General features: G+C 39.2%; 1 protein-coding gene across 2 annotated transcripts in view; it reads right to left on the bottom strand.

The window, feature by feature from the left end:
* Positions 1-1,138: 1,138 nt before the first annotated feature.
* CDC42SE2 (CDC42 small effector 2) overlaps positions 1,139-12,896 on the bottom strand; it is a 115,036-nt gene continuing 103,278 nt past the window's right edge. For both annotated transcript variants that reach the window (XM_054987261.1, XM_054987262.1), the window contains exons 3-5: positions 8,793-8,894; positions 4,037-4,153; positions 1,139-3,431 (exon numbers count right to left, since the gene is read on the bottom strand). In XM_054987261.1, the coding sequence (XP_054843236.1) occupies positions 4,055-4,153; positions 8,793-8,894 (201 nt within the window). In that variant the 3' untranslated portion in view covers positions 1,139-3,431; positions 4,037-4,054. The remainder of the gene's footprint in view (positions 3,432-4,036; positions 4,154-8,792; positions 8,895-12,896) is intronic.

Below are 12,896 nucleotides of genomic sequence, written 5' to 3'. Positions count from 1 at the left end.
CATTAGGTAGGCAGAAAATAATTTTTAAAACTTTTATAAAAACCTTTATAAAAAGTGAATCTTGGAAGAAAAAGAGATTAGGAATGATAATCATAGTAAGACTTGAGGCAAGTGTCTACTGATGCTAATTTATATACCTTATAAATAACCATTGCTATAAACAATATTGAGAAAGCCTACAGAAGGCCATCATATACTTAGAAGCTGGTCTTCTGCACTGGGAAAAACCCCCACACCTATATGTAGGCAAGAGAACCTCATCCTTGAAAACAGTAGGTTAGGTGCCAATATTCCCTTTGTACAATAATTAAAGGGGAAGACCCATCACCAAAGTATGTTACCACATTCAAAGATGGATCCTTCAACGCACTAACTGACAAATGATTATGAAATTGTTTAACCTTTTCGTATGTGTTTCCTTAAGTATAGGTAGCTAGCTATATTAACGAGTTTTCAATTTTCTGTTGGGGGTGAATGTGCTCAAGACTGGGGCTTCTGTGTCTATTGAACCTCTTCTGAATGATTAGAATGGGTAATGAAATATAACTTCTCATGATGTGCAAATTGGTATTTCCTCTTAATCCTAGATCATCACAGTTACCTCTGAGCATATCTAAGTTTAGAGAAATTTAAGCTCTAGTACATCTCTTATTTTAGATGTTTAGTACTGTTGATTTTGATAGGCAGGAAGACAGGGTAACTGTAAAAATAGTTACATTTGAAGTTCAATCCATCTAGCTCAGATGTCTACCCTGACTAGCAGCAGCATTGCCAGTAGCAGGCATACTCAACATCTACTCCACGAGACTTTTAACGGTTGATAACAAGGCTTGAACGTGGGACCTTCTGCAGGGAAACATGCAATGTATCACTGAGCCACAGACCCTATTTCATCATGCACTCATCACTAACTTGTGTGGGGTGGTGGAGATAGAAGATTTCATAGGAAATAAAAGGTTAACATTACACTCAAATTAAAATGAAGTAAGAATATATAAAACATGGTTCCCAGCCATGCAGTTACAACCACTTCAGTTGAAAGGCCTTAAAATTGAAAAGATGAAACTGTTCTCTAGCCAGTTGATTTTTAAAACCAAGTGGGGAGTGCTTATGATAAAGAAATAGGTAAACCAGCAACTGAAAGAAAACATTTATTGAATCAAAAGTCAATACTCTCCTTTTAATGTCTACAAGACAACACTGAACTTACATTATTTAAGAATGAACGCAATGTACAAAAAAAGTATGTTTGTTATAAAAATATGTCTCTCTTCTGGCAACTGAGCTTGAAGACTTTTTTGACAAAAAATGTTCCCTAAAATTTATTTTCACTCAGTGAGGACAAAAGTGAAAAATATTCTAAATCCCTAGAAGATTTTGAGAAGTGGTTTGGGAATGTACACATTTAAAATCCTGATCATAAAGATCACCATATTAGTCAGGGTAGCCTGAGCCTCATGAATCACCATGTGCAGTAAGAGAAGGTACCTGAAATAAATATCCTACCCTGATACTTTCCAATAATGGTCACATTGCTGCCTCTAGAAAATCATTGAGGACAATGAACCAAAGATTTATCCTGAACTCAGCTCATAGAAATGGATAAGAGTGGAATTATAGCTTGCCCAGACACACTCAGCCATGACTTCAGCTCATTTCAGTTACCTGTACATGGATGGTATCCTTGATGAATTTTTACCCAGTATTCATATTGAATAAGGATGTCTTCCTATTGCCCCTAGAAAACAAAAATGTTTTGAAGGATGTCTTCCTATTAGCTTTTTGAGAAGAAAAGTAATGTTTCAGAAAATTTAAAAAGGTATATATATGATTATCCCTCACTGTGGTCTTTTCCTCTTAGGAATAATGAATGGGAGTACAGGAAATGCCAATAGACATTACCTAAAAAGCAATGCTACTGAGCAATCCCCATTGATTTCAATGAGACCTGCGTGCGGCTTCTGTTGAAACCAATGGGGCTTATGCAGGGAGTTGTGTATGTGTGTGCTTGTTACTCTAAGAACTTTTCTAGTTAGGCTCAGCTATGTCATTTGCCAGTTAAGATACTGAAAATGTTGTATGAGGAGGATTCTAAGTGTGATTAAAAAAATTAGATAGTGTTCAATCAAATGCCTTTTGTTTCTTGTCACCAAAGGGGCATGAGGTGGGAAAGGAAGGGGAAAAGGACCACTTACAGAAATATTTCAAAAACAGTGCAATATTAAAACACAATTTTCACACCTTGTGAAAGAGGAACATGCTTTGGAACCTGAGCAAAAGGCTTCTTTACCAATATAGCAAAAAGCCACCCTGTATGTTGTTTTCACTGGCATCGGTTTCTGCCAGGTTACTATGTTGCTCTTAGCAACTTAACATGGCCCCGAAATATTTAGTAGCAGTAACTGCCAACTACTTGGAGAGGTCAACTAAATTCCAGCTATAATATTGCAGGCAGTTCAACATGCTGTTACTGGAAATGCCAGTACGGCCTAAAAGTAAGCATTTTCTTTAAAAAAAAAAAAAAGGAAAAAAAAGCAGCCAACATAATGCCTCTTTAACCAGACAAAAGCGCCACCACAACATTTAGTATGTACGTTACTACACTGGCTTACAATCTTGAGGTCAGCTCTTTCAAAATAAATATACTGAACATTTACAACAAAATGGCCTTATGAACGCAAGCTCTTTTCTTTATTATTTCAAGACCAGTTGGATCAAAATCTAAGACAATGTATTTCCAAAGCAGCTAAAAGATACAAGTCCTTTCCCCAGACAGATTGGCATGATCTGGTGCCACTGCAAAACTTTTTAATCAGCAATAGTATCATCCATCTGCAGGATCAAGCATTTCTTTAAAAAAAAAAGATTTGGCACCATATAGGCCACCATACCAAGCAGATTCACAAAGCATGCGGTCATAGATGCATGAAATGAGCATTGTGCTTGCAGGTCCCAGACCTTTAAAACAAAAAGACCTGTACCAAAAATGTCATATTTAATGAATTAATTGGAACTTGCTTGCTTCTAATTTACAGAGAAGGAAAAAAAAAAGGAAAAACTCACAGATGAAAATACCATAACCTAAGACTTGCAGAGGAAGTAAAAAATAAATCCAACCCAACACCAAACTATGTTTAGATTGCTTGAAATACTGTTTTAAAATGCCAAGAGAAAAAAAAGGGAAAAAATTCAACCAATAATATGTCCACAGACATTTTGGTAGCAGTGAGATGTATGCATGCCACTGGAAAGGCACGACGACGAGACCAGTCTGATGAATGTCATCCTCATGGCAGAACGGGAATGTTTCACTGGCATAATCACAAGGGGCAGATGATGGGCCATCACTTCTCTCGTCATGAGCACAGAAAGCAGTCACCAAGGCAAAAAGAGAGGGACACAGGAAACAAGGTACAGAAATTCACAAGGACCTGCGGAGAGTACAACGATTCAGTCAATAACAAAATCAGAAAAGGGCAGAACACATTACAAGAAATTTGGAGCCACTTTTGAAAATGGCTGATGCGTGCTGAAATTTCTGACATTCTTACAGAGAACATTTTCCTTAACCCCCACCCACCTTAAGAGCAGCCATGAATTTGGACTAGCAAGGAAGCACTCGGTAGAATAATATTTGAATTCTTTAGGTGACAAAACGCTCTCCTATTTTCTGACTGAATAAAGTCATGCCTTGTTTATGCAGTTATGGGAATATTCCCAAACAAAGAAAAGATGGTACCAAATACCTAAAGCGACCTGTTGACAGAATCAGTTTAATGAAATCCTCTTTTATAATTGCTCCCAGGATTATTTGATCCCACCACTCAATGATTAATGCTGAACACACATTTAACATACACAATTTGAGTTCCGGTCCAGACCCAGCACAGAGCCTTGAGATAAGAATGGTAAAAAGTTAGCAATTTAATATAGATGGTTTAAAATGCTACAATAGTGGCATGCAATCATGTTCACTACCAGGAAAAGAGAAGGAACAGAAGTAGACCAAAGTTTATGCAAACCTTATTATACTCACTGGAAAAGTGTCCTAAAGTTATCCCGCTTTTGTATCTACAAGCTGCATTTGAACATTTGCAGACATGCCTCCACCATAGCCTCCTTTGGACTGCATTTGGTTCTGAATTGAACTCACCTGCACAGAGATGGGATGGAAAACCAAGGAGCACAGTCAGATACAAACCGGAGCTTATCAACTTCATTAAGTTAATTTGTTTATTTATATTTCATAGTTCTTCTCCATAAAATATGCCCAAAGCAGCTTTGACAACAAATATGCAAAAATAAACTAAATTAACACAAAAACAATTAACAGCACTGCAACAGGTTGCCTGACAGGGGTGGGGAGCAGGTACATAGCCTGTTGATGCTGGGTGGTGTGACCCCCTTCCCGCCAGTGGGGATTGGGCATGTTCTGCAAGGTGAAATGGCTTCCCACCAAAAGCAGAAATGATGCTGAATATGCTGCAGAGTCTATAAATAGCCTGGCAAGAAGCAGGGGCTGAGAGATGAGAGATGCATAAGAAGAGAAGGTGAATGGGCGCCTTCCTCACAGACAGCACTGGGGAAGGCAACTCCTAAAAGTTGTTGTGAGCGATAACAAAGATCACAGATTCTGGGGCACATGGAGTCAGAATGGTCCAGGACCCAGAGGTAAGCTTCCTTGACGGAACTCTCATATGAGGAAATGTAGAAGATCCACCAGTACTGAAGAAGACGATGTTAAAGGCCCTAAGGAAATGCAGGAAACCTGGAGGCCAGCAGAAACCAGAAAGAGGCAAATGTGATGAACACTGTACAGGCTGGCCTGCCAAGAAAGAGGAGAAAAAGAGGCAGAGGCCCAGGCTTTGCTTTTGGGCCTGGTGAGAAGCAGTTGCTGACTTTCCATATGGGTATGTATGGGGGAACAGATGCTTAGGTGATTTTCATGCAATGGTAAAGAGTACATAGACACCCACCCTTAGGAAATGCAAGAGAATATTCAGGTGAGGATTCAAGATCTCACAGAAATCTTTATTGAATCTAAAAGCACTCCGGACAAAAGGGAACACCTGCTATGCATGAGTTTACCTTTCACATGTGAAGCAAGGCAGATGGTCAACATTTAAATAAAACTGGAATGCACAGGGAAGGGGAGCCAGCTGTGCTCCCCCGTCCCCCCGCCCCCGTATTTCAGTCTGAACCATATTCACCTGATCTGTTGAGCAAAAAGCAAAATGGGAAGCTAGCAGAGCAAAAAAAAGAAAGAAAAAAGAGAGAAGCTGGCAGTGAATTAAGGAATGGGTAGGGGTAAGGTTTAGCTCCCCTTGTCAGTGTACTCTCTGTCCTGTTATGATAAAGGAGTGCAAAAATAAGAACCCAGAATTGTTGCTACTGAACTTGGGTATGGAAGAGGTCCCAATGCAGTACAGAACATTGTTATCTTATATGATCACAGCAGCAAGACTTTTATATGCGCAGAAATGGAAAGTGCAAGAAATACCAACTACAGAAGATTGGATATACAAATTGCTGTACATGGCAGAAATGAACAAAATGACACGAAAACTGAAAGATCTTGATCCAGGAGAATATATTGCAGATTGGGGGAAATTGAAACAATATTTAGAAAAAAAATGGGATGTGAAAGGAGGATTGTGGCAGTTTGAGAACTACTAATTTGTGATTTTACAAATAGAAGAGAGAAGTAACTTTACCATTAATGGGAAAATTTAGCTATTAATTAATCTAAGCTAGTATTATTATTAATGAGACTTTAGTAAAAATATACAGTTTAAATAGTGAGGTGGAGAATGGAGATTTTAGTGGATTTGATATAGTATATACAAAAAGAATTTGAATATGCTTAGAGTAAGAGTTATAATATATATATGATTTAGAAGAATATAGTTGAAAATAAGTTAAATAATAAGATAGGTTAAGGGTTGGAAAGCTGTTGGAAGTCTACAAGGAGGGGGGAGGGAAAGGGTGGGGGTTGATATAATTTAGGCAAGATGGGGAATGTATGTGTTAATTATGTACTCACCAATAAAATTTAAAAAAAAAGATAAAGGAGTGCAAGATACTTTGGTCAATACTCAGGGAGACCCTAATCTCAGAGAAAATATTTTTTCCAGGGAACAAAACAATAAACTCTTTAGATTTCAGGCTGAAAGGAGATGAGCTTCCTTTTATAGAGACGAATTGGCAGGATGGAGATGGCCAATTGCCCACCAGCCAGGAAGGGGAAGATAGGTGGCCATTTGGATATCCCAAGATGGGCCTTCTAGATTTTCGGACACGCACCTTGATTTTATTACAAAGCAATAAAGGCGGAGACTTCAAAACCCAATTTCATGATAGATCAAACTAAAACCCTCCCAGCTTGGACAAGAAGGTTGACAGAGTGTCCAGAGGTGCACAAGCCAAGGACAAGGAAACGGAGGAAATGGAGTGACGTCTGTCTCAACCAGCCTCTATTTTTCAGAGTTCTAGCAGGAATTCCATGCCAAGGTAATACCAGTGACTGTACAACTTAGTTAGCCAGATGTTTTTATTTCTTTTCTGTTCTGTAACATCCTGTAATGTTTTTACATAATTTTCCAATGCCTTGCATTAGCGAATTGAGATTGTGTTTTAGTAAATAAAGGGCTTTTTAAAGATCTCAGACTGTGGTCAAAGCTCTCTCCCAAGGTGTCTGACCGCTCATTCCACACAGACTAGAAATTCTTGACTGGGCTACATACAGACAGCTGGCCAGAAGAGTGTATGTGTGAGTAGTTTGCGAGTGTGTGCATGCACGCACGCACACACGCATGCACGCACGCACTAGCTGTGTCTCAAGCAGGTAGAGAAAGAAAGGGCTGAGCCTGAGTGGTGGCAGCCAGATTGAAGAAAGGAGAGGAAAAATCTAGAGCCCCTTCTTGTGCACGCAGATTCCCAGCCACCTCTTGGGCAAAGACATCAGGAAAGAAAGGGGGCGGCAGGGGGGAGAGAACTGTTTATATGTCCATCTGAGGATCTTGAGTAAAGCCCACTCACAAAATTCATGCCACTATGCAAGTGTGAATTTTAAGTTCCTATGTCTATGTAACAGGAATGCTTTGTCCTGTATGAAATTGCTAATTTAATCTCAGTTGGGTATGTTATGCAGAGGGCAGTCACACTCAGAAGCAATGGAAATGTCCATCAGATTGACTTTTAATAGGATTAGTTATAATTCCAATATTAACAATCAGATCCAAACAACTCATTTTTTGCACTTCCCCACTAAGCAGATAGGGAAGACTGTACATTCAGAAGAAATTATTCAGGCACTGGGAAGTCTGGAACAAAGACTTATTATTCTTTCAGCTGATTCAGCTACTCTCAGCATGGGATTTAGTTAAGCGGAACGCTAATGTATCAGTTCAGTTGGATTTATTTGCAAATACATCTAGCATTAAATAAACAAGGTAGAAATGATTTTGTAACTTTTTATCCATAAAAGCCCAGCAAGACTATATTTCTCACAGGGGCTCATACACCATGAATCAAAACAGCCATTTCTCTTGCAGCTGTAGAGAAGGCAACTGTGATATTAAACTAGCCTGAAAAAGCTTTTCGAATATGCAACAGAAATACAGACAATCTCAAGAATGAAGTTGCTTTGTTATGACACATAATACCATGCACAAACAAAAGAAATAATGATAATGTATATGCATTATCCAGATATTAGATTTACATATTAGCATGTTATTTTCTATGAAATATGCAATTTATAAATCTGAATATTTTTGTAATTTTAAATTCAAATGAGTGCTCTGGTACCAATACGAACTGCAGGAAAATGCAAAGAAAAGCTTTTCAATGCCAAAACACTCTCATTTGTGTTATGTAACATTGACTTGTATATCAATCTCTTTGTAAAAAAAAAAATAGAATGACAAACTGAACTGAAAAAGATTATTAAAAGTTATTCAGATGTACAAGCTCCAAAGTGTTTCATCCAGGCAGAATAAAATCACTGGTCCATTAATGGGCATCACTGATCTTGGATCACAGCACTTCAGCCACATATTTTGTAAATACATACTGATTCCAAAGAGTCAGCATTATTCTCTACTGAGTCCAGAAAACTTACAGTGCAAGCCTAAGAAGAGTTACTCCAGTCTCTGGAGTTACTCCATTTCAATGGGCTTAGATTGGAGTAACTCTTCTTAGGATTGCACTGTTAATGCAGAAATGTGTTTGTTAATATATACATGTTTTCTCTGTGAAATTCCAAAAACCACCCTGTGACCTTTCTTTCTCACCAGGACTGCTAGCTGGGCCTCCTCTAGGTGGCAATCTCAATCTCATTGGAGCTGCAGTGCCTTAGAAAGTAGGAAGGCTAAGGAAGAAGTTCTTCCACTCACTCCAGATACACAAGGGATATGTTTCAGCTAGGGCTGTTAGGGACGGGAGATCTACACCACTGATGTCCCTCCTTTACCTGTACCCCGATCTCCAAGAATTTCCCAACCAAGAGCTGGCAGCAGGACAGACAACCCTATACATGCAGAGGTTCTCTGATAATTAAAAAGACTATAGTTATTTATTTAATATTACTACTTATATCACATTATTGTATGTGTGAGCGTTTGGCAGGAAGGCATGCAAGGCGTACAGTAGTTACGGCTCTTTTGGTTGCTGGTAACTGTCTTTCTAAAAGCCACAGAATGAGACAGATTGAGTGCCTCTGGTTTAATGCTATAAAATATAGCCTTACTCAAGGATGCAATCTAAGATGTGGCAGGATTCCTAACACTTACCGAATTCATTCCACTAAAGAGGTCTCCTGAACCTACATGAGCCGTGTGAACAAAGTTTGTTGGTTCACCAATCATACTTCGATCGATTCGCCGCCGTCTTTTCTGAAAGGACAGAAACAAAACCAAGTATGAAATTGTGGATCTGATATGAAAAAGTCACTGGGAACACTACTTTTAACTAACTTACAAAAGAATCCAAGAGCACCAGTGATAAATTTCTCAAGTATGGTTTGGAATAGCTGACCTGTTTCTGGTTCACAATCTGGAGTTCTTGAAAGTATTTTAGTGGAAGAAAGTGTGCATAAAAAATGCGTATACAGGACCAGATAATCAGTGGCACAGAAGAGCACATAATTTTATAACCTAGATTACAGAGATATGCTCTTTCTGCCTGGTCTCCTCTTGATGGTTCTTCAATAGGCGTTACCTACCAAATAATCTATTTTAAAAGCCCTCAACCATTTAACAAAGTTTTTAGGGATTTTAAAATATCATTGATCCTATGAGAGTTGCAAGTATATGTCTGGTAATGGTTGGTGTGTGTGAACTTTCCATTGTTTCCCTTATATTTAATGATAGCTCCTTGCCAAAACATCTTAATTGTCATAGCTCTAACGATCACTTAACATTCCAGTCTGAACAACTTGTTTTTTCCTGCTATCATACTATGAGAGCTCAGCATATTAGACCTTAACCTCCTATAGCTTACAGAGGAACCCACAGCTTCATTTTTATGTTCATATTAAAGAGTCAGTGATGAAATGTATTCCAATAAAGATTACTTTTGTTCTATTTCATATTACTATCATACATTATCTGAATATTTAAGGTGGAGTAAATCCAGCTTAAGCTACCCTCCTAACAACATGAAGCAAACAGAACATACTATGCTCTGTTTAAGGCTATTTAAGAAATAAACTGGAGTCAAATACTGGACTTTAAGTAGACAGCCACACCAATATGCCATTACATATTTCACAATTGCCCTGATGTTTACTTGCCCTCCACCAATGCTAGCCCTATAAAATTTCACTGTTGTATATTTTAAAAGAATTACCATCTTCCTACTCTTGGTTAAGACCACCTAAAGTTCTGGGTGAGAGTTTATACATCTCATCAGTAGGACTTCTGCTCTGCAAACACTGCCTATCACTGCCTAGTTGAGTCACTGTAAATCAAAGCTGCAGCTGAGAATACATCATGGGCCACAGCTCATAAAAGTAAGATATGTTTGGAATGAACTGAAGTTCACAACAAGACATGCCCTTTTCACAGACCCGCTACTTTTCCCTGGATAACCAGCATGCCAGGATTGCTGAACTTTTTAACACAAATATTAAACCTTTAAAAGCATGCCAAACCTATTAAAATCCCCAGCTGGCAAAGTAAACACATGTACATGGAGGGAAGCACCATTGATTTCAATAGAATGTATTTCATAGGGTGCTTTACCACCCAGCCCTATAACACACTTCTGCTTCTACTGCATAAGTAAACATAAGACAGAAATATATTTCAATCAGTCCTGAGTTCTTGAATAGTGTGGTGAACCATGTGTTGGAGTGGTTAGAGAATCAGGTGGGATCTGGAATACCCAGGTTAAAATTCCCACTCCATCCCATGGAAGTTTGCTGGGTGACTTTGGGCCAGTCAAAAAAACTCACAACCCAACCAACCTCAGCCAGTTGTTGTAAAATAGTGGACAAAATTAAGTGATATACATGAACATATATAAAGTTACTATAAAACCCTTTGGCAACACCTATTTTAAAGGAATTTTTCTAAAAAAAAACAGTAATTCTGACATTAACCTTCAAACCATAGATAACTGCACTTACAACCGCTCCAGCATGCAATTATTCAGATATTTATACCTTTTTTGAATCTACACTTTCAAGAGATGAACTTTCAAAATGGCTCACTTCAGTTACCATAGCAATGAGGTGCTAGTTGAAGTTGTTCCTGTTTTAAAGCTGCTGAGCACAATCTTCACACCCACACAGAATACTATTAGAGCGTGTGCATCTACTGTGTGTGTATGTCAGGCTGTCTGAAAGGAGAGAAGAACTAGTATACTATGGTATCCCCTCTGAGAAGAAATACATTTTACTTTGGGGGGTTGAGCTTGACAAAACCCCACATTTATTTTTAAAAGTTTTCCTTTCTTCTAGCGGAGGACAGGCAGGAAGAAGGAAGTCAATTGATCCCAAGCATCGCTCAAGTATCAACCATCAAAACTCTGGAAATTATCATTATTTATTTATGTCATTTATAGTCCGTCTTTCTCACTGAGACTCAAGGTGGAATTACATAGTGTGAGATTAGTTCAGTTAATATCAAGGCTATTTCAATAAACAATGTAATAGGGTCCCCCAAAATACAAGTTTACAAAGACATTAGCAAAAATCCAATACAGAGTTGAAGAAATGCTGAAACACAGCATAACCAATTCTAGGACTGATATTAGACGACACAGAACTACCTAGTAGACTCATTCTTAAAACAGCAGGTAATACATAAGAGCACTTACTTAAAGTGATAGATTGTACGTAAGGCAACACAGTGGTGAAGTCTATGGTCCCTACCTCATTAGTGAAGCATCTCTTTGAGACCACCTCCCTACAATACAGCTGTCCTATCTGAGTAAAAAGCTCTTTTGAATAATTCAGCTTTTCATCATTTGTGGAAAGCCAGGAGAGTGAGAGCTAGATAATGAAATAGTCAGTTCATACCTTGGCTGGAATCTGACACCCAGAATGGACACTGAGACTCAGCGGTGTGATGGGCTAGACTGTGTCTTCCTGGAGACTCCATGAAAAGTTTCTTAGATCCACAAGGGAGTGAAAAAACAATAGGGATAAAGTCCCTTCACACAGAAGTAGATGGATCCATTTTTCTATTCCATGTTCAATCTGTTGCTGTGCAGAGAGTATGTGTGTGGACTTTTTAAAAATAAAATAAAAATAAAATTTAAGATGGACACAAGGGGAAAGCAGTCAGTTGCTATATAGCTATTTTTTTTGGACTGTGCAAGTATGTCAAGCCATTCCTGTGATAACCAGACCTTGAGTAGAGGGAAATACAGGCACTAGGCAAAGACTTAGAGCCTCGCTACAAGTGACATCTTACACGCGAACGGCACTTGATCATTTTCGCAAGTCTTTCTGGGAATTGAAGTCCCTCTCCCCCACCCCTTTTCCTTCTGTTTCTTCCAATCTCTGTTAGAATGGCTGCCTGAAGAGACGGAGAAAGCCTATGATAGCAGCTTTTGCAAATCGTCTTGCTGGGGGGTGGGGGATGCTCTGGAGAAAGCTGACATGTCGGTCAAGTCCTAGTGTCCTTCCCCTCTGATAGAATCGCTGCCTTAAAAGTCAGAGAAAGCCTGTTTTGCAAATCGCTCCTCCAGTCACAAGCCTGCTCTCAGTGATCTTTGGGGGCGGGCAGCTGCAACTTTGCTAATCGTCTTGCTGGGGGGGGGGAGATGCTCTGGAGAAGCTGAGAAAGTCGCAGCTGCCCACCCCCAAAGATCATTGAGAGCAGGCTTGTGACTGGAGGAGCGATTTGCAAAAGCAGGCTTTCTCCGTCTCTTCAGGCAGCCATTCTAACAGAGAGGGGAAGGAACAGAAGGAAAAGGGGTGGGAGAGAGGGACTTCAATTCCCAGAAAGACTTGCGAAAATGATCAAGTGCCGTTTGCGTGTAAGATGTCACTTGTAGCGAGGCTCTTAGAATGGCAGTGCAACAGAGAAGCTGGGAGTACAGGTCCTCTTGGCATGTAATCCCCCAAAGTACCAGCTGGTGGCAGCATATCAAAGAGGAAGTAAGAGAAATTCCTCTTGAGGGTCGGGCAGGCCAGGAGAGCAGAGTGTCACTGGGCAAAGACTCAGGATGATTGCTGGGCACCTAGACATGGTGGAGTGAGCTGATCCATTATAACCTCAATAGTCCCTTCCTATTTCGTCAAGGCTACCTTACATGAGACAAATTTCTTATCAAGATTTACCTTACATGAGACAAATTTCTTATCAAGATTTCCGTATAGAAAACTATGCCACACATGAACTTTGTTTTCTACCTATAAACAATAACCATGTAGGAAATTCTGC

Source organism: Eublepharis macularius, chromosome 8 (assembly GCF_028583425.1).
Source record: "Eublepharis macularius isolate TG4126 chromosome 8, MPM_Emac_v1.0, whole genome shotgun sequence".
In the NCBI taxonomy this organism is placed as follows: domain Eukaryota; kingdom Metazoa; phylum Chordata; class Lepidosauria; order Squamata; family Eublepharidae; genus Eublepharis; species Eublepharis macularius.
The sequence above is the reverse complement of the archived record's forward strand: the minus strand, read 5'-3'. Positions and strand labels throughout refer to the sequence as shown.